The sequence below is a fragment of the Euleptes europaea genome, chromosome 1 (assembly GCF_029931775.1).
Source record: "Euleptes europaea isolate rEulEur1 chromosome 1, rEulEur1.hap1, whole genome shotgun sequence".
NCBI classification, from domain to species: Eukaryota; Metazoa; Chordata; class Lepidosauria; order Squamata; family Sphaerodactylidae; genus Euleptes; species Euleptes europaea.
Window position 1 is genome coordinate 39,645,788 of NC_079312.1, and position 20,866 is coordinate 39,666,653.

General features: G+C 47.2%; 1 protein-coding gene and 1 non-coding gene across 2 annotated transcripts in view; both read left to right on the forward strand.

Moving 5' to 3' along the window:
• The first annotated feature begins 414 nt into the window (after positions 1-414).
• Positions 415-483, forward strand: TRNAA-CGC (transfer RNA alanine (anticodon CGC)). Its single transcript has one exon. It is a non-coding gene; the product is annotated as a tRNA-Ala (tRNA).
• A 976-nt stretch (positions 484-1,459) lies between these two features.
• Positions 1,460-20,866, forward strand: part of LOC130489581 (chemokine-like protein TAFA-1) — a 446,166-nt gene continuing 426,759 nt past the window's right edge. Inside the window, exons 1-2 of the mRNA XM_056863339.1 lie at positions 1,460-1,508; positions 5,335-5,455. Of these exons, the coding sequence (XP_056719317.1) occupies positions 5,338-5,455 (118 nt within the window). The 5' untranslated portion in view covers positions 1,460-1,508; positions 5,335-5,337. The remainder of the gene's footprint in view (positions 1,509-5,334; positions 5,456-20,866) is intronic.

The window sequence follows — 20,866 nt, forward strand, 5'->3', positions numbered from 1 at the left end:
GGGCTTTCATATCACCTACTTCCCTTTAACTGGAGATGCTGGGGATTGAACCTGGGACCTTCTGCATTCCAAGCAGGTACTCCACCACTGAGCCACAGCCCCTCTCCTGGACAGTGATCTGGACAGTCCAGCAGCACCTTAAAGACGAACAAAATTTTCAAGGTATAACATTCAGATGTAAGTAGGAATGGATCTCTGTTTCTACTGGTATCTGAAGGCAGGTTTGACTGCAGAAAGTGTCAAACTTGGCAGACTTGTCGGTCTGGAAGAAGCCACTGGCCTTGAATCTTGCTCCTGTATGGCAAACCAACACAGCTCTCTACCTGAGACCATACTTAATTTCCAGACCATCAGCAAAGTTTGGGTTTGCCAGCATTCACACGTGACTGTGGATGGTCACTTGGTTGGGGAGGGGCCGTGGCTCAGTGGTAGAGCATCTGCTTCGCATGCAGAAGGTCCCAGGTTCAATCCCTGCCATCTCCAGTTAAAGGGACTGGGCAAGGAGGTGATGTGAAAGACCCCTGCCTGAGACCCTGGAGAGCCGCTGCCGGTCTCAGTCGACAATACTGACTTCGATGGACCAAGGGTCTGATTCAGTAGAAGGCAGCTTCATGTGTTCATGTCTTGGAGGCATTCGCTAGACTTTATGGGGGGGGGAGGGGTTTCCAATTCCTCTGGGAGCGCGGCAGCATCTATGGGGGAGGTGGCTCGATTTTGGACAGGCGTGGCAACATACCCCAAAGCATCCACGTGGGGAAGCTGCCTTTCTCCGCTGACTAACGCGCTTCTCCCCCTGCCCCCCCACCCCCACCCCCAAAGAAAAGTTCTCTTCCCACTCTCGGCTCCGGCTGCCTGCCAAGCGCACCCCCGCCCTTCCCTCCCCATAGATGCTGGCACGCGGGTGGGCTCGCCTGGCATCAAACGGCCCCCTCTTCGCCGCGATCTCGAAGCAGCCCCCCGTCGGTGGGAAGGGGGAACACCTGGGCAGGTGCGAGGCCGCTCCAGCCCGCGCCGATCGCGGGGCGGGCGGTGGGGAAGGGATGCCCCTTTAAGGCGTGCCATCCTCGGCGCCCGAGCCGGAGCTTTTGCCTGGAAGGAGCCGAGCGGGACTTAAGGGCGCCGCTGAAGCCGCCGAGGAGCTCCCGATCGCCGCCCGGGGCTCCGCCGAGATGACGGCCAGGGGACGGTGACCGGCTGGGAAGCGGAGCGACTTTTCTGACCGCGGAGAGCCTGGCTGCGTCTAGCCTCGGCTCTGGGGAGAGGACTGGCCACCACCGAGGGAGGAGAGGCGGGATCGCTTCCTCCCTTCCTTGCTCTCCCTCTCTCTCTCTCCGTTGGGTCCCCCCGCCTTAGATCGAAGCGATCCGGATCAAGGAGGTTGCCGGCTTTGCCCTCCCCACCCCCACCCCCATTTCATCCCCGATTGTGGTGCCGATGGATTTGAAAAAGTGCTAAAGCTTTTCCAATGAACGCTTCCCGAGCCCTCTGCTTTGGGTCGGATTACTCAGGTAAGGAGATGCGCGAAGCATCCTCGGAGGAGGAGGAGGAGGGCCGGGGGGGGGGGATTCTCCTGGTCCCCGAGCCTCTTTTTTTCTACTGGGAAGGCGTGGAGGGAGGGAGTGGGGGAAGACCGGGTTTGGCAGAGAAAGGTCCAGGGAGACCCGAGGGACAAACCCCGGGCAAGTCATTTTCAAGGTGGCGGGATTTGGGATGGAAGTTGTCAATACGAGGGGCAGAAACGCACGGGAGGTTTGGCCTGGGATTTGCCGCTCTCTAAATGCACATTTCCCCCAGCCAAATTCTCGAAACTCAACCATCAGCCCCCATGCAGAGTTTGGAGAATTCAGATGGGGGAAATGGGCATCTAGGGAGCGGCAGATCCAAGGCAAAACCTCCCGTGCGTTTTCGCCCTAGGACTAAAGTCTAAATCGTATTTAAATCGGAAATGTACGGGCAGTGAATTTTCTGTGCTGCTTAAGTCATGTTTCCGAGTATATGCCAATAAAGGTCGATTGATTGATCGACAAACCCCGGGGAGAAAAGCCAACCAGGGGGCTGTTCGGAGATGGATGGGGGGGTGGGAGAGAAAGAGACGGCCAGCCAGGGGGGTGGGCTGAAAAGTCCTGGCTCGGAGCCTGGGGAAGGCAAAGCCCCGTGCCCGGGAGGGGAGCGGATGCGGGGAGCAGCGTAGGAGAGCCGGTGGGAAGTTTCTGCCTCAGCCTGGCTGGCTTCTTTTCTTTGGGAAAAGTTCGGGTGAAATCGGGACACCGCCCGCCTCCCAAGACCGAGCTTTCCCTTTTCACCTTTCTAGGGCGAGAGTGCCAAAAATAGAAAGGGGGGGGGAGAGAGAGAGAGACGGAAAGCACCTGGAGGCGAGGTACCTTTAAAAAAAAAATCAGCAACCAGGAGTGCTTCATTGATGTTGCTTTTTTGCTGCCGAGGTTTGGGGAAACACATGAAGCTGCCTTATACTGAATCAGACCCTTGGTCCCTCAAAGTCAGTATTGTCTACTCAGACCGGCAGCGGCTCTCCAGGGTCTCAGGCAGGGGTCTTTCGCATCACCTACTCGCCTGGTCCCTTTAACTGGAGACACCGGGGTTTGAACCTGGGACCTTCTGGCATGCCAAGCAGAGGCTCTACCACTGAGCTGCCTTCTACCGAATCAGCCCCTGGGTCCGTCGCAGTCAGTATTGTCTGCTCAGACCGGCAGCGGCTCTCCAGGGTCTCGGGCGGAGGTCTAAAACATCACCTCCTTGCCTAGTCTCTTTAACTGGAGACGCCGGGAATTGAACCGGGGACCTTCTAGCATGCTCAAGCAGAGGCTCTGACCACTGAGCCCCGGCCCCTCCCCGAAAGCAAAAGGAAGGGAGGGCGAGAGGTAGGGAGACGGTTGCAAAAGCCAGCCGCCGGGAGGGAAACTGTTTCTACCGCCGGAGAGACGGAGCAGGGCTTGAAAGGGCTGTCCCGCAGCTGCAAATTACCGCACGCGGTTTCGCAGCTCGTTACCAGTTGCAGGGGAAAAGTTCTGGTGGTTGATGCACCTTTCGGCTCTCCCCCCCCCCTCCACCGGACAAAAAGATCCGGGTTCGAATCCTGCCGTTCCCCAACCCCCTGGGCCTCTTTGTCTGGGCTTGACACTTCCAAACAGCTATTGATCTGAGCTGGGTGTGTGTGTGTGTTCTCCATGGACACGTCTGCTTGGCGTGCAGAAGGCCCCAGGTTCAATCCCCGGCATCTCCAGTTAAAGGGGCTAGGCAAGTAGGCGATGTGAAAGACCTCCGCCTGAGACTCTGCCGCTCTGAGTAGACAATGCTGACTTTGATGGACCAAGGGGCTGACTCAGTATTAGGCAGCTTCATGGGTGTTCATGTGACACGCCTTGACAATGAGCTGAAGCCCCACCCCGTGAACTCCCCCCCCCCTCCAAACCAGAGAGAGGGGTAGAGAGGCTGGCTGTGTTTCACCCAAGGAAGAGAAGGAGATGTGGTCCAGCTTTCCTCCCTGGGGTGCCGCTGATGGGGCTCCGAGCGAGCAAAGGCCGCCTCGTCATTGGCTGGCGAAGTTTGATGAATCTGGCAGCGCGAAAGGGGGCAGGAGGGGTGGTCAGGGCGAAAGGGGCTGGGCTGCCCGTCCAGGCGCCGCCGGCCCTTGGCGATCGGGGCCATCCGGGCAGGGCTTTGGGGAGAGAGGGTCCAACGAGGGGGATACATTCATGACTTTGGAAATCCACGGCTTAGTGGTAGAGCGTCTGCTTGGCATGTGGAAGGTCCCAGGTTCGATCTCCAGCTCTGAAGGGTTTCAAATCCGGGGGTTGGAAATGACTTTGGGGGGAGGGCGGTTGTTGCTCATTGGTGGAGCCTCTGCTTGGCGTGCCGAAGGTCCCAGGTTCAATCCCCGGCATCTCCAGTTAAAGGGACGAGGCAAGCAGGTGATGTGAAAGGCCTCTGCCTGAGACCCTGGAGAGCCCCTGCCAGTCTGAGTAGACAGTACTGACTTTGATGGACCAAGGGTCTGATTCGGTATAAGGCAGCTTCATGTGTTCATATTCAGCCATCTACTCTGTGAGACATCTCAGGAAACGAAAATGCCCACCTCGAGAGGGGCCTTGAGCAGGGATGGGAACCAGTGATGGAAAGCAGACTTGGCCAAGAGGGAGAGAGAGCTCTTGCTTTGGGGACACCCCCTGCCTTCACTAAAGACCCCCCATTTATTACCTGTGAAATCTGATCTGTGCAATTCACTAAAGAACCCCTTCCTTTTTAATTACCTGTGAAATTCCATCTGGACTTACAAAGTGTTCCTTAGACAAGGCTCCAACAAAGCAAAGGGAGATGATTTTTTTTAATTAAAAAAATTGGGGAATTACAGGAACGCCGTTCTGACAAAAACAATGACTTTGCTTAGCAGACAGCCTTGTGATGAAAAATTAATGGCCTTTTGAAGTTAAAAAAAATGCAGTTCCCTGCCAGAGACAGTGGTAAACTTCCTGGGTTCTTCGGAAGGGGGAGAGCCGGGGTTAAAAAGGATCCTGGCACTTCAGGGAGAGTTAACAGTTTTGCGGCTGTGCTGGAGGGAGTTCTGCTGTGATCCATCTAAGTCAGTCTCTCTGTCTCTCTCTCTGTGTTAAATATGCACCATAATGTTGCCATGAAACCATTCAAAACAAAGGATGCTCCCCATCTACTGGTGCTGCAGGACAACAGAAGGTTATAAAATAGGAATGGCCTGGGAGAATCCCCCCCACACACACACATACCATAGCCTGTATCGATAGGAGGGTTATTCCAGTCTACAGGCTGGCAACTAACTATAGGGCAGCCTCTAACAGTTTTTGCCTGCCAGTCCTCGGGAAACCGTATCTAGATGATTCACCCCCCCCCCACATCAGAAGGAAACAAAGCTGTGCTTCAAATGCCACAATGTTTAGCTTTTCTGCACACTCGATGGGAAGCAGTCATGAAAAAAGGAGGGAATGGGACCCGGATTGCCTCTGTCAGGGAGTCTTTGGGGCACTTTGAAGACTAGCTAAGAGATTCTGATGAGCTTTCGGAGGCTCAGCCCGGCATCTTGGCTTCTATTAACCCCAAGCTTCTTTTAGCCACACTTTCATTTGAGCCCTGAATTATTCAAAGTTAATCTTTGGAAGCAGATACCTTCCCTGCCTTCTTTCAGATGGGATCTTCAGGCAACTGGAAGGAATAGGAAGGAAGGCAGGGGGGGACTCGCCCCAGACTTGTTTCAGTGTGGTTTCGGATGTGGCTCAGCCTCTGAATGGAGGCTGCCTGTGAGCTGGCGGGCTGCAGATGCTCATTCTTGCCTCCTGTTCCCCTTAGAGAATGGCAGTGGTTTCGGCAATGTCCTGGGTCCTGTATTTGTGGATAAGTGCCTGCGCTGTCCTGCTCTGCCAGGGATCCTTCCATCACACTTTCCAGCAGCATCACCTGCACAGACCAGGTAGGACCAATCATCACATGGGGGATGCTGCCTATTGCAGCCGCTTTGGGCGCTTGCCTCCTTTGGAACGGAAGTGCACAGTTGCACGCAGATTTGTATGATGTGTTTTGGATAAGTCTGTCTGATGTGTGAAGTTCTATGGGTCACTTTCTGCTAGGACCAGGTCACCAGCTGGGCGTTTGCCATCCTGTTATTGAAATATGCTTCTTGTTTAGCGGTTGTTGTTGTGGTGGTGGTGGTGGTATGTGTTTTTCAGCTCTCAGTTTTTTCAAACAACACAGAAGAACCATGCTGGGAAATCCCTTTGATTGTCATGAAGGTTTTCTCTTAAGACCCTTCTGTGTTTGTGTGAGTGCGAAGAGAACAAGACTCGTTTCCTCCTGGGGAGAAATCGTCGGGCCAGGAGGACTTTTTTTATTTGCTGGGCTTTTGCCGATTGAGGCGCCAAGTTCCACGTGCAAAACATTAAAAAGGTCTAGTCCTTGCAAGTGGATCTGCCATGTTCTTGCATTAGGGGAGCTGAAGGGAAATGTGGAGATAGGAGCAGATTTGTTTTTCTCTGGTATATTTTCTGTACGACTTGCAGAAGTAAAAGTGAGCTGCCCTTTCGGCAGACCTCCTGTTTGAGTGTTAGCTGCCTATTTTTGTGTGTGTACAGAATTACTGGGGATGGCAAGATTCTGCCTGCATTGGTCCTAGATTGTTGTTTGTGGCCATTGTGGGCGATAAGGTGAACAACGTTTCCTATGATCAATTGTACAATACGATGCTTGATGGCTGAATGCGCAAAAAGCATTTATTTTTTGGTTGGTGTCGGTAATCGCAATTGATTAAGGTAAAATTGAGCCCGAGACATTTCATTACATTGCCATTCCCCAAGTGGGGAATCAACGCAGTAATATTTCATGAGTTGTTTGAAACTTGCTCCATAGGTTCGCTCTCAAGGAAGTGATCAATGCTCTGGATGCATGCCAGAGGGGTAAATGCAGGAGAGTGTCATGGCACCTTCAAGCTGTGCATAATTCATCGCAGCACAAGTTTTGGGAGCCTGCGCTGGCTGCACCAGACACATGAAGTGTTCTGTACAGTTGGCCAAGAGGGAGAAAGTATCCAACAGCTTGTAAAATGCTTTTAAAATCTATAGAAGGTGGCAGTACTGTTCACTTTGCTCAGAAAAAAAGAAGTATCCCTTCCTGATATCTTTTGTGTGTGTTAGAGTTTCAAAGGTACAAAATACTCATATGTTTAGTTTCATTTTTAAAAGCTGTTTAAATCAGCAATGGCGGATTGAGAAAATCATGGGATTTTATGCTCAGGTCTATGAGAATATCACTAAGACTCCAAAAGATATAGCGTGCAACCTCTAGTCTTTGTTGGATATGACAAGAACTGTCAAATGCCGCCCCCCCCACCCACCCACCCACCCAACTGTTCTCTAGGCCAGAAAGGAATAGTTTAAGAACCATGTGACTTTACATGTTCTTCAGCTGCATGCTTTGACTTGTCATGAACTATATGGGTTGGTGATTGAAAAGGATCCTGTAGTAATGATGTTCTAAGAACTTCTCAGGGGTGAGCCATGGACCACAGCTGTGCTCTTAGTGTATCCTTACATACCCCTCAGTACTTATGGGGGGAAAGAAACCTCGTGGATTGTAGTCTAGGCCCCATACTGTGAGTCTCAGACTTTGATTTCTCCTGCCTGTCTTCTTCCTACAATACGTGTCATTTTAATAGTCAGGAGGTAGAACAGCCCCTTTGGATGTCTTCCATTGGATGTCATCTCTGGAAGTAGTAAACAAAGCACTGCTAGCAAGCGAATGGGAGTAGAATTGCCGCCAGTTGGTATGATGGCAGCCACGGATGGCACACGGAATAAACAAGCCACTAAATAAATAAATAGTCAAAAGGGAAATGTAATCTCATTTTTGCACAATCAGTTGAAACAAGTGACATGATGAGAAAAAATGAGGGATAGACACTCTGGTGCTTTGCAGCATTTGCCTAAGCTTGAAAAATCGGCTCCTTTATGAAGCTCGAAGAGTAGGACGCTGGGCGCATACAAAGCATGGAGGAAATGGGAAATATGACAAATCTTGCGCAGGGATGGGAGACAGACAGAGGGAAGGTTTTACAGCTGCCTCATCACCTGCTTAGGCACGGCAGCGCTTTTCCTCTTGCAAGACTTGCAGCCAGCCTGGACCCTCCATGAGTAAGATTGATGGCGTTCTCGTCCCAGGCAGCCAATTTCAGTCTCTCAAGAAATAATCCTCCGCATTGACAGATCATCTGATTGGGATGTTCACCATGGAGTCAGGTGGCTCCACATATGGAGAGGACAAGACATCGAGGGTCTTTAGGGAGACGCAGTTAGAGGTTTTGAGAAGATTTCCGCTGTCATAATACGAAAACCATCCTGAATTTGGGATCCAGTTTGAGACTGCGAGGAGGGCTTGAACATAAGAAAGCTGGAAATGTGTTAATGAAGTTTGGAGTGTCTTTCAGTGATGGTCCCCAAGCAATTGCTATTTTTCATATTGATATTATTAGGAACGCGTCATTTACTTTGCGTTTACCACTTCAAGTTAGCCTCTATTTAAGACAGATTAAAAACGTAGCATCAAAGGCAAAAATGAATTTAAAAAGAGGAAGATGAATTGATGCATAATTTTAATAATGTAATACTTCCGTATTGGAAGACTGTAAAAAATATATACTGCTGTAATTAACAGCCTACCTAGCATAAATCCACCCAAACCATCATGATTTCTCACTCCCAACATTTGATGGCAGTCCACAATCGTAGATGAGATCCTTAATTTGTAAGAGACAAGAGGTCCTCCAAACAATAAGAATCCTCAGTGGTGTAGCTACTGTAGATTAAGGTAGTTAAATAAGACATGGTTCACTCTATCATTTGCCTCCTTAGCTTGATAAATAGAAGACCTTCTTTAAAGATCAACACACAGCATTTTTAAATTTAGTGGTTTTAATGTATGGCTTTTGATTTTAATTGAAAATAGAACAGTGTGAAGAAACTAGATGGTTAGCATGATGATTTTGGAATGGGGTTGCCGGTTCTCCCCCGGCCACCAGTTGGGGATGGGGGGGGTAGGGCTGCCAGATCCAGGTTGGGAAACTGCTGGAGATTTCGGGATGGATCCTGGGGAGGACAGGGACATCAATGGGGTATAGGGTTGCCAGGTCCCCCCTCTCAATCGGTGGGAAGTTTTAGAGGGTGGGGCTGCAGTGGCCGTGTGTGTAGGCGGGCTCACACACGTGATAATGGCACTTCCGGTTATACTTCTGGAAGCACCGCATCGCTGCAGCCGATTTAACACTCAAACCCCCACATTTCAGGATTTTGAGGGTTAAAACAGCCGCAGCGATGCACGTTTCCGGAAGTAAAGCCGCAAGTGCTGTCATTCATGTGTGTGCGCGCTCCTGCACATGCAGCCCCAGCTCTGGAGCAGCTGGGTGGATTGGCGGGCAATTGCCTGCCCATATTACCCACCTGGCAACCCCAGTGGGGAACAATGCCACAGAATCCACCCTCCAAAGCATCCATTTTCTCCAGGGGAACTGATTTCTGTAGTCTGGAGATGAGCTGTAATTCCAGGGGATCTCCAGGTCCCACCTGGAGGCTGGCATCCTACTTTGGAACTAAGGTCAAGCCCTGATGATGATGATAATTTTTATTTATGCCCCTCCCTCCCCTAGCTAGCCAGGCTCAGGGCGACTGACATCATACATATATACATAATATAGTATAATATTCAAAATACTATTGCTATCATAACTAAAATAATACATATTATCTATAGATGGCACCATAATCAACTATCCACCTTGGGGAGGATATTTCAACAATGTGGCCATAAACTGAAGATTACAATAGAATATTACAATACATAAATAGAAGATTACATAAACTGCAGATTACAAAACTGAAGAATAAAATAGAAGATTACAAGATTGATGTCATTCCTTCAGGGCGATGGAGACAGAAGGACACAGGAAAAGGGAAAACATAAGGGGAAAGAAGGGAAGTAACTGGATGGGCAGGAGGAAAAGGAAAAGGGAAGGGAGGACAAGGGAAAGGAGGGAAAGAGAAGGAGAATGGTAATGGTAAACCTTCGGAATTATTTGTTAGATTTGTATGTCTAAAGATTAACCAAAGGACCAATGTGCCACAAAATGGTGCATGGCCATTGGACACTGCTAAGGTTTCCATCCTCCAGGTTGGTCCTGGAGATCTCCCGAAATTACAACTGATCTCCAGATGTCAGAGATCAGTTGCCCTGGAGAAAATGTCTGCTTTGGGGGGTGGACTATGGAATTGCATTCCCAATGAGTTCTCTCCCTTCCCCCCACCCTGCCCAGGCTCCACCCCCCAAATCTCCAGGAATTTCTGAAACCAGAGGTGGCAACCCTAGTCACTGCACACATAATTGATATGCCGGGACTTGTGTGTTTCCATATCCATTAGTTCCAGTGTGGGATGTTGTGACGGATAAGGGGTTAATCTGCAGCAAGAGCTGACAGAGCAAGAGTGAGTGGAGACGGAGAGCTGACACTCTGAGCTCTGAGAGACAGAAAAGGATTTGAAGCTTGGGACCCAGCCTGGATAGGAGGCTGTGAAAGTAGTCGAAGCTTGGGACCCAGCCTGAGAGGAGGCTGTGAAAGTAGTCGAAGCTTGGAACCCAGCCTGGATAGAAGGCTGTGAAAGTAGTCGAAGCTTGGGACCCAGCCTGAGAGGAGGCTGTGAAAGTAGTCGAAGCTTGGGACCCAGCCTGAGAGGACTGTGATAGATTGGAAGCTTGGTAGCGAGACTGAGCAGAAGCCAGACTGTAGTATGTGAACCTGAGGGGTTCTGTTAAAGCCGAAGCTATTGACACACACAACTTGTGGTAGTGACAGGAGTGAAAATTGGGTTAGAGAGGACCCATTCTCAGGTCACAAAGGGGAATTAGTCTCTGAGGTAGAGCTATTCCGGTAGCAGGGAGGTGTGGAGGATTACAGCCACTGGTGTGGGGTAATCAGAGAGAACTGGAAGAAGGATTTTGGATATTTCCCCAAACTTCTGTGAGTTCTTCTGAGGAGGGAAAGGAACTCAGACTTCCTTCACTCCTGTGAGCTAGGCTGGGGACAGAGTCTGAGAGTCTCATGTAGATAAATCTGACTGAGTTTTCCCTCCAATTTCTGCCTTTTCCTTGAAAATCAATCTCTGTGAGTTCTGTTCAATAAACATCCCTGTTTTGTCTGTTTAAGTAAAAAAAGCCTCTTGTGTCCTATTTCTCTCTGAGGTAAATACTGGTGTGGAACTGGAGGAGAAGGAAAATAATCTCCTCACAAATATACTCAGGCCAACGCTTTTCCCTCAGGTTGAGGGAAACAGGCGGGCTGAGAGAGTGGGATATTGAAGTGGTTGAAAGGGGGGGGGGATGAGTCATAGATGTATTCTTGTTTTCCCTCACTCCTCTCTAGTTCATGCCAGTTGACCCATATGCAGAAACCTCTTTCCAGTTATGGATTGCTTTCTCTGAATGAGAGAGTCATCATTGGACACTGATTGTTTACCACTCACCTTTTTCTTCGCCTGTAATGCAAATCCGCCACCTACCATCATTATTAAAATATTTGGGAGTTCCTGGTGTACTGATCTGAAAAGGGTAACATGTTTGGACCTTGTGTTATTGGCTCTTTGTTATCCACCTAACTGTGATGCTTTCTCTTGTCTCCTGCTCTTGCACAACTGTGCCATTTCTGAATCACATTAATAAGTAAGTACTGCGAAAGATTAAGGACATAATAAAGGACCATTTGCAGGAATGATACGAAAGGCAAACCCTTTCCCAAGCATCCTGACAACAACCAATTACTGTAATGCCATCCAATGTGTGCTGACATCAAAAAATGGGGTCATGGCTGTTGGTTTCATTCCCTGCTTGAGAGAAACTGGCTGGGGACTAGCAGACACTTTGGCCATTTATGCAGGGTCGATTCTGCTCCTCGCCCAATGCTGATTTTTTAAATGTGATGTTTAAAATGACTATTCACGGTCCCAATGCAAGAGGAGAAAGTCAAACAAATTCCAGCCCCCCCCCACTTGCCTGATCCTTCATTCCTTTGTTTGCATAGCCATTAACAATAGCTGTATGCATAGTTAAACCATGGCTGTGATTCTGCATGATTCCTTCAGTGAATGCTTCGATGCGGGGGGTGGAGCAAATACAAAAGGTCGCGTTAAAGGGGCTGTTAAGAAATGCGAAGCAGGTACGCGCCAGCTTCGCAGTGATGTCTGAAATGATGGTCCAGCATGAAGAATTTTTTTTAAAAGATGCGGGGCACTTCAGCCTGGAAAGAGCTGCTAATTACCAAGCATAAACCGCCTTTGTCTTCTGTTCTTTGTGAACCAGCACTGATGGTATGTCCACAAATGGTGACACTGTGGTCATGAAGATTATCTACACGAAATGTCTCAGCATCTGTTAAGAGATTCCTGGTAGCCACAGCAGCTAACCACAAATAGTTTATTCACAACCTGGTGTAAGTCACCGGACCCCAAACCTAATTCTGCAGATACTTCTGGAACTGAGAAGAGGTAGTAGGCAACATTAACTAGTTGCTATGAATAATAGAATCATAGAGTTGGAAGGGACCACCAGGGTCATCTACTCCAACCCCCCTGCACAATGCAGGAAATTCACAACTACCTCCCCCCAACATGAGGGGCATTCCTCAAGAGAGGGAGTAATCTCCCATACATTTGAGCTTACATTTGGGAGGGAGGTGTTTGAATATTCCCTTCCCCTTCCCTATTGTTTAATAAAGTTTCATTGAAATGAAGTATTCAGAGGGGGATACAGAAGATTTCAGTTTTTGAAGGAGACTGAGAAAAAAACTTTCAGTAATAATGTAGCTGTCTGAACTTATCGATATTTATCCAAGCGAAATAAATTGTGATGGGTGGGCTTAAACTATCTGCAAGTCTTCATGGAGTCAGGGATTCTTACAGGGGAAACCAACTGAAACCAATATTTTGGGAGTCTATAAGCTTGTGTGCTGTTCTTGGGGTGTGCTGTACCCATCTCTCTGTGTGTGTGTGTGTGTGAGAGAGAGAGAGAGAGAAAAGGTGGTAGATTCTGGGTGGGTTGGCTGAGATTCCTTAGTTGGGAATGGGTTGGGTATACCTTTTATTCTCTTATCTCTTCTTGTATTGACTTTCACTTCTCATAGTGTGGCACCCTCTTCCTTCTTTTCTGTTGGTTGTGGAGTCAAAGTGAAAGAGTCGTTTTGAGCAAATGTACATTCCCAGTTGTGACAAACAGAGGTTAGGTGCCCATTACTCTTCACGTTGCAGCCAGTGCTTCGACTTCATGGTGGCAGCTAGAGCTTTGGCTCTCCCCTTTTGCCTGTCCCTTCAGCACCGCCACAATCTGCTCTTCCCCCCATTGACTTTAGCACAGCTCAAAGGCTGAAGAAGTGGCATAAGGCAAGACTCAAGAGAAAAGGGGGAGTGGAGATCAGGGGAGCAAGGAATGTGAAAGGTGACAAAGAAAAGAGTGGAGAAAGAAAATACAGAAATTGGCCCAAGGTGGACAAAAAGAAGAATGGAACCTGAAAAGGCACAAGGAAGAAATGTGGAAGGAGTCAGGAAGTGGTGCAGCAAATGGGCTCCAGGAAACTCATTGGCAGGTGCCATGGGACCCATGAGTGGCACATTTTGGATCCCTAGTGTAAGCAATGCAACCACAATGATGTAATATCTTATAGTGCAGGCGAGACCTTGCTATGGGATGTGACTTTGTTTTTCCAGTTTCAAACCACTTTGTGCCAGCAGCACCCTTTAAATACGCGCACGGGCAGGCTTCCTCTTCTGTAAAGGGAAAAACTTTGAGCAAAGATTGTTTCCTTGGTTGTAGAAGAGAATATCATTATCAGGATGTGCCAGGCTTCTCTTTAAGAACAGGGAATAGTTAATACCCATGTGCTATGAATGGGACATATCTGTATGGATAATGCACTTACTGCATATGCGCCTGATAAAGTTTCCTTTGTTCTACCGGGAGGGGAAAAAACTAGAATTAGTCATGACATTTCATGTTACTTTTAATTTAATTAGTTAATAATGTGAAAATTAACCAGAACATGATTTTACAGGAATGGTATTTTTGCCAAATTTATCTTGAAAACATACCCTTTATTATATGCAGAGTATACAATATATGGCATAAACAATATTTAGACACTCTTTAACTGAATTTGTATTTCTTCATGACAACACACGGACAAGAAAATCTAATTACACACAAGTAAGAGTAAGGAAGGCCTTGACCTGGATGGCCCAGGCTAGCCTGATCTCGTCAGAAGCTAAGCAGGGTCAGCCCTGGTTAGTATTTGGATGGGAGACCACCAAGGAATACCAGGGTTGCTGTGCAGAGGAAGGCACTGGCAAACCACCTCTGTTAGTCTCTTGCCATGAAAACCCCAAAAGGGGTCGCCATAAGTCAGCTGCGACTTGATGGCACTTCACACACACACACACAAGAGTAAGGAAACATTCATAGGAAGGAAAACAAAGTGTGTTGTGGCATCTTATATACTAACAAAGTTATGGTAGCATAAGGTTTCATGGGCTAGAGCATACTTCATCATATATCTGACCAAATAGGTTCTGGCTCACAAAAGATTATGCCACAATAAATTTTGAGAGCTTTAGGACTAGACGCATTGATGTTTTGGCTGCAAACGTCTTATGCCATCAGTCTGTGGAGTTCATCGGAAGGGATTCCAAAAGAGGCAACTGTTTAGTAGATGAGCTGCTAAGAGTTTGGTTGCCCTTTAAGAGAGGATAGTAGTCTCCTGGATAAACTAATGAAAGGCCAAGCTGGAGCTTGTTGTTCTGTGCTGTTAGATGGCTAGGGATACCTGACTGACAGTAATGACTTGATTCTGTGAAGGCAGGAAGCCGGCACTGATTTGTGGGAAGGCACCCTGGCCTGCAAACATTGAGGATCAGGGTGGGAATGTGGGGGAAATACTTTTATCTGTGATATTGTTTCATTTTTTGAAAAGGTCTTGTCAGCTTTTGTTGCAGAGAAGAAAATGAGAACTGCTCAGTATGGAAAGGATCTGTATTTATCTTGCAACCTCTGTGGTGGTTCAGGTGTCCTCATGTGGCAATGTGTAAAGGGGCTGATTCACCGCAGTTGGGTGCTTCTGTACAGTGCACGTAGGAGGTTGTCACTCTGTGTTGACAGCCTGGTTCTGGTGTGGGCATGCGCGTGGCCAAGAAGCAGTGGCTGCTCCTGTGTTTGGGGTAGGGTTGCCAGCTCCGGGTTGGGAAATACCTGGAGATTTTTGGGGCGGAGCCTGAGGATGGCGGGGTTTGGGAAGGGGAGGGACTTCAATGGTATAGAGTCCAATTGCGCAGGGAGTGGTCAAAAAATCTTGGCAACCCGACTATGACTTCCCCCAAAATGATGAAACCACTGTGGCAGCCTAAAGGCTTTTTTTAAATAGAGAAAGATGCAGGAAATGAAATAAAAATGACATCACTGCAGAGAGATACAAAGCGACACAACAAGCACGTAAAGCCACCATCAACAAAACAAAGTCAAATCTACAAGAAGGAGCGACAACTGTCGAGGAATGTTTGAAATAAAGGCTAGGAACACGAAGGAGAATGTGGGCCTGGCGTTCACTAAGAAATGGGTAAGCTGGAGGGAGGACAAAATGCTTAACTTCAGCCCCAAATATAATACCACGGCAATATTTTGCAAACCGTGGCAAGCATCATCCTTGAACATTTCTTTCTGCTTTTAAAAAAATCAGGTTTTTTTTAACCTCCTGTGGCCTGGCCTGTTCTCGCTTTGCCTCTCATTAGCGATGTTGGGTGAAAATCCCTAGTGGTTACCCTCTCCCACACAGAGACAGCGAGCCTCGCCATCTAGAAATACAAACGTGGAAGCCCGTGTGGGTCAACCGAGACCTTTCAACACTCAGAGCAGTTTGTACATGGCAGTCATGGTACTGCAGGAAGGCCTGCATTGATGGCTGAGGCCTTGGGAAAGTTGGGCTCCTACCCATGCAGCCCCAGAGGTGAGAGACATGCTCTGCGTCCTGATTGTTTCGATTCTTGCCTTTAATTATATCTAAAACACATAGACCAACTTTATGCTACAGAAAGGATGCTGGCTGCGTTTCCTCTTCAGACATGAATTGATCTCCGCCTTCTATTTTCGTAGTGATTTTTTTTTTGCCTTCTCTCCTCATGCAAGTTTGGTGTTTGTATTTGTCTTTTTAATTCCCCCACCCCCCGTCTTTAGTGTTTTCCTTTCCACTTTGTCGCGAAGCTGAAATTGCTAAGAGCAGAGTTTTACATCGTACTGGGATTTGACATTTTTTCACTGACTTCTCGTGCTATAAACCGAGTTGCTCTCTGGAGCCAAACTTACGTTAGCATTAAAACAGAGCTGGGATTCTTTATACTCTCGAGGATGGCAGCTGCTTCAGCTGCAGTGTGCAGTGGATCTCAGTATATTGCTCTTGGCCAGAGGGACCTCAGCTATGAAGGAGAGCAAAGAAGAAGAAGAAATTGCAGTACATTCTCCCCATATTGCCATCCTTTCCTGGGAGATCGGAAGAAGCTAAAGTTTCCCTTCTCTTAGCAGACTCCTTCTCTTAGCAGACTCCTCTCGGGAGATAACCATTCATGTAGCCAGATTTTGCCTCCGGTCTAGTAGGATTCGTAAACGGCTAATTGAAAACCCTTCCCCATAGAAGATCTTTCCTCCTCCTCCTCTTCAAATCATCCTTCCCAGATTCATCAACTTTTATTATTTTATTTTATTGTTTTAAACCCTACTTTGATTTTATTCAGAGCTGATATTGTATCGAAATAAACTTGAATCTGAAGAAGAAATTGGCTACTTTGGCAATTGGACTCTATAGCATTGAAGTCCCTCCTCTCTCCAACCGCCCCTCCTCAGGCTCCATCCTGAGGCCGGTGGCAAAGAGGGACCTGGCAACCCTAACTGTTGATCTTCAGGCAGCCAATTAAGGCTGTTTTATTTAGAACTGCATTTGACTGATTTAGTTTTTATTTATTGTCAGTCCTAATTGGAGTTTTCCAATTGTGACCTTTTATGTGGTTTTTATAATCATTGGGCGAAAACGAATGGTCGCTTTATCCTCCTTTAATCCTTGTTTCAGCCAGGATTCAGTCAGGATCAAACACATGTGTTTCACCTAATGTGCGTTCGATCCTGGCTAAAACAGGGATCAAAGGAGGATAAAGTGACCATGCGTTTTCATCCATTGTTTTATTTATGTTGTTTATTGTGGGTTTTTTTGGTAAGCATTTTATTTATATAGTTAGCCACCTTGAGCTGTGCAAGGGAGAAAGGTGGCAATTAAGTGTTTTTAATAAATGAATAGAATTCCTGTTTGTCGGCATGAAACAATCCTTAATTTGTTAAAGCATTTAGACAGAGAAATCATAATGAAGTAGGGTTGCCAGGTCCCCTCTGGCCACTGTTGGAGGATGGGAGGAATATGGTTGCCAGATCCATGTTGGGAAACTGCTAGAGATTTGGGGGTGGAGCCTGGAGAGGACAGCGACCTCAATGGGGTACAACGCCTTAGAGTCCACCCTTCAAAGCATCCATTTTCTCCAAGGGAACTGATCTCTGTAGTCTGGAGATGAGGTGTCATTCCGGGGATCCACAAGTCCCACCTGGATGCTGATATCCCTATAATGAAGTGTACTTGTGTCAAAGGAAACCTTCAACCTTGGCCCCTGCACACGAGGGGAGGAGGGAGGGAGCAGATGACCCTGAGAATAAATCATCCTGATTTTCATCACACACAAACCAGAGTTTGTGACATCTGCATGCAGTCTTATATCTGCATTCCGAGTCATTGTTAATGCTGATTTCATTCCTGTTATAGACCCTAAAACATTATGATGTTTGATGTTGACATATATTGAACACAAATTATTCCTCTTGTCTAGGGTGGCCAACCTCCAGGTACTAGCTGGATATCTCCTGCTATTACAACTGATCTCCAGCCGATAGAGATCAGTTCCCCTGGAGCAAATGGCTGCTTTGGCCATTGGACTCTTTGGCATTGAAGTCCCTCCCCTCCCCAAACCCTGCCCTCCTCAGGCTCTGCCCCCAAAACCTCCCACCAGTGGTGAAGAGGGTCCTGGCAACCCTACTCTTGTCTCCCCATTCCTATCTGTAGAGGAGCTGAATTCTCACAGAACAATGATGTAGAAATTGAGCTGTCTGAAACAACCAGAATCTCTTGTTAGTTGCCATCATGCTTAGGAAACTTTGGCTGGTGCCACACCAGGCAAATGAAGCACAGTTACCATCATTTCTACCCATGGTTATAATGGGAGTTCTAGATTACGCCATCAATCTGCCATTGTCTGTTCTTTTCCCATTACGGTCTTGTTTGTTCATGGAGCTGATCTGCCATAATGCTTTTGCTATTGTGGGAAAGAGAGAGACAGGCTCTGTAGTGTACGGATGGTCTTTGTGCAGTTGTTTTTTTGTGTGTCTTTCATCCGGCATGTAGTTTGGTGTGACAAAAAAAGCACAGTTTCAAATTGCTTGCCCCAATGGCCATTAAAAAAAATTGGTGTGATTATACCACTGAGAATTTGTGCCATGTTGACTTCTGCTGTTAGGTGATATTCCTGTGAGATGGCTCTTGAGGGGAGCACAGCACTTGTCCTGACCGCATAAAGAAGTTTGGGGTCTCCTTGACATTTGGGGAGAGGATGAAATCCAGTAGTAACTCTGAAGCTGTCACTTGTGTATATACTTTTTCAATATATCTGTGAGAACATATGTGCCCAAGGTCAAATAAGGACTGCTATGGAGTGCTGAACCAAAGCTAAAGAGCTGCATTTGGAGTACAGTTGAATGTAAATAGATACCCCAGAGTTGTAAAAAGCTTTGTGGAATCTGTGACAACACTATGCAGTTTCTCAGTGGGGGAAAAAAAACCCAGGTGGGGATGGTGGAATAGAAGAAGAGTTGGTTTTTATATGCCGATTTTCTCTACCTTTTAAGGAGAATCACACCGGCTTACAATTGCCTTCCCTTCTTCTCCCCACAACAGACACCTTCTGAGGTAGGTGAGGTTGAGAGAGCTCGAAGAGAGCTGTGACTTGCCCAAGGTCACCCAGATGGCTTCATGTGGAGGAGTGGGGAAACCAACCCGGTTCTCCAGATTAGAGTCCACCATTCCTAACCACTACACCACGCTGGCTCCTAACCACTACACCACGCCGATATGCTATGATATAATAGCACTCATTGCGGAGGCAAAAAATATGGAGGTAATATAACAAAACAAAATATCTTGTAGATAGGAAACTACAAGAAGCAAATGATGTACAGATTCACTGTTGTAATTCTGCATGTAGCTTATTTCAGAACAGCAATGGCTTGTTTGCAGAGAATGGCCCTGGTGTGGAACTGCTTATTTTTTTAAAAAGGGGGTATTTTAGCCACATAAGAACCTCTGCTGAATCACACCAGTGGTCTGTCTAGTCCAGCATTGTGTTTCCCTCAGTGGCCTACCAAGTGCCATGGAAGATGCCAAAGCTGTCTCTTGCTGCTGCCCCCTGGTGCCTGGCACTCAGAGGCATACTGCCTCCAAACATGGTCCCATTGGATATTAAGCTGCCAAAAGGAAATCTGCCCAATCACAGATAAGATTCAAATGGGTAGAGTGGCTTGCTTGTACTTCTCAAAGTGATAGAGTTTGAATGGGTTTGCATATTTGGCAAAACCAATCCCATTTTTGTTCAGTTCACGGCAATTCTTAGAATGGAGAGAAAGTAGGCTTGCCATCTCCAGGCTGAATAATTCCTAAAGATTTCGGTTGTGTGTGTGTGGGGGGTGGATCCTGGAGAGGGCGGGATTTGGAGAGAGGAGAGACCTGCGGGGAATAGTGCTACAGAGTAGGACTGTTGAAATAAAAAAAATTGTTAAAGTTCGGGTTTATTGGCCATTTTTTTATTCAGGAAAACCCATATGCCGAATTCCCCTATACCAGTAAAGGTAGGAATTCGGCTTTAAATTCGGGTTTCCCTAATAATTTGGCCATTTAAACCCATTTGCCGCTTTTCGTGGCTCCTGGGAGGCATTTTTGCAGTTAGAGGTCCCAACATTTCAGGGTAGCTAGAAGGAACTCTCCTTGCAAGAACCCCCAAGTTTGGTAAAGATTGGGTCAGGGGGTCCGGAGTTATGGGGTCTGTCGCCCCCGTCCTCCTCCATATAACTGTATTGTGGCTGTGGTCAGACTCTAATATGATCTCAATGGAGAAGCCGGGCTTTAAACTGTGGGTGGGAAAGTTCACCCCGTGCCTCCATAGAGATACAATTTGATACACTTTGTCTCTATGAAGATGTGGAAGGAACTTTCCTACCATTTAAAGCCCAGCTTCTCCATTGAATACATTGAAGAGATCAGATTAAAGAGTCTGAACACAGCCACTTTGCCAATGCATTTCTATGGAGGAGGATGGGGGCAACTTAGAAGAAGAGTTGGTTTTTATATGCCGACCTTCTCTACCACTTAAGGATAAATCAAAACGGCTTACAATCACCTTCCCTTCCCCTCCCCAAAACAGACACCCTGTGAGGTAGGTGGGGCTGAGAGAGTTGTGACTAGCCCAAGGTCATCCAGCAGGCTTCATGTGGAGGAGTGGGGAAACCAACCCGGTTCACTAGATTAGAGTCTGCTACTCATGTGGCGGAGTAGGGAATCACACCTGGTTCTCCATATTAGAGTCCACCGCTCCAAACCACCACTCTTAACCACTACACCATGCTGGCTCCTCTTAGAGATAGCCAGGGCAACCGCGAGTGAAGGAAAGGGAGTGCAGAGGAAATGAATAGTGAACACTTTTTCAAGGGAAGTATAGACCTGAAGGCAAGGTCTTTTTAGTATCCCCTGCCCCCCATCCATAAAAACTGTGTGAGTAGATCTGGCCAAGCTCTGCTACAGATCCATGTTGATGGTGAACAGAGAAGGGGAAGAAACCCTTAACAAGCAGCTCTATATTTCTTGCTAAATTTTAATTTTGGTAGTGCTCACATCAGTGGAATTAAATATGAAATGTTTTTAGGAAGTATAGCATGCACATAAATTTATATCATTGTCTAGAAGGTATTAATTATGTTGGTCATGCGGCATCAGTTTATATGTGATTGTTACATTAATGGGCTTGCCAACACAAACTAGCGTAAACTACATTTAATTAATTTGACCAAAACAAGTACAAAGTTTTTTTTGTAGTAGGGGACATTGCAATGATTGATTTTTTTATTATTATAGAGGATAATAATATCCTGCCTTCAAAGAGTTTCAGCCCACCTCAGC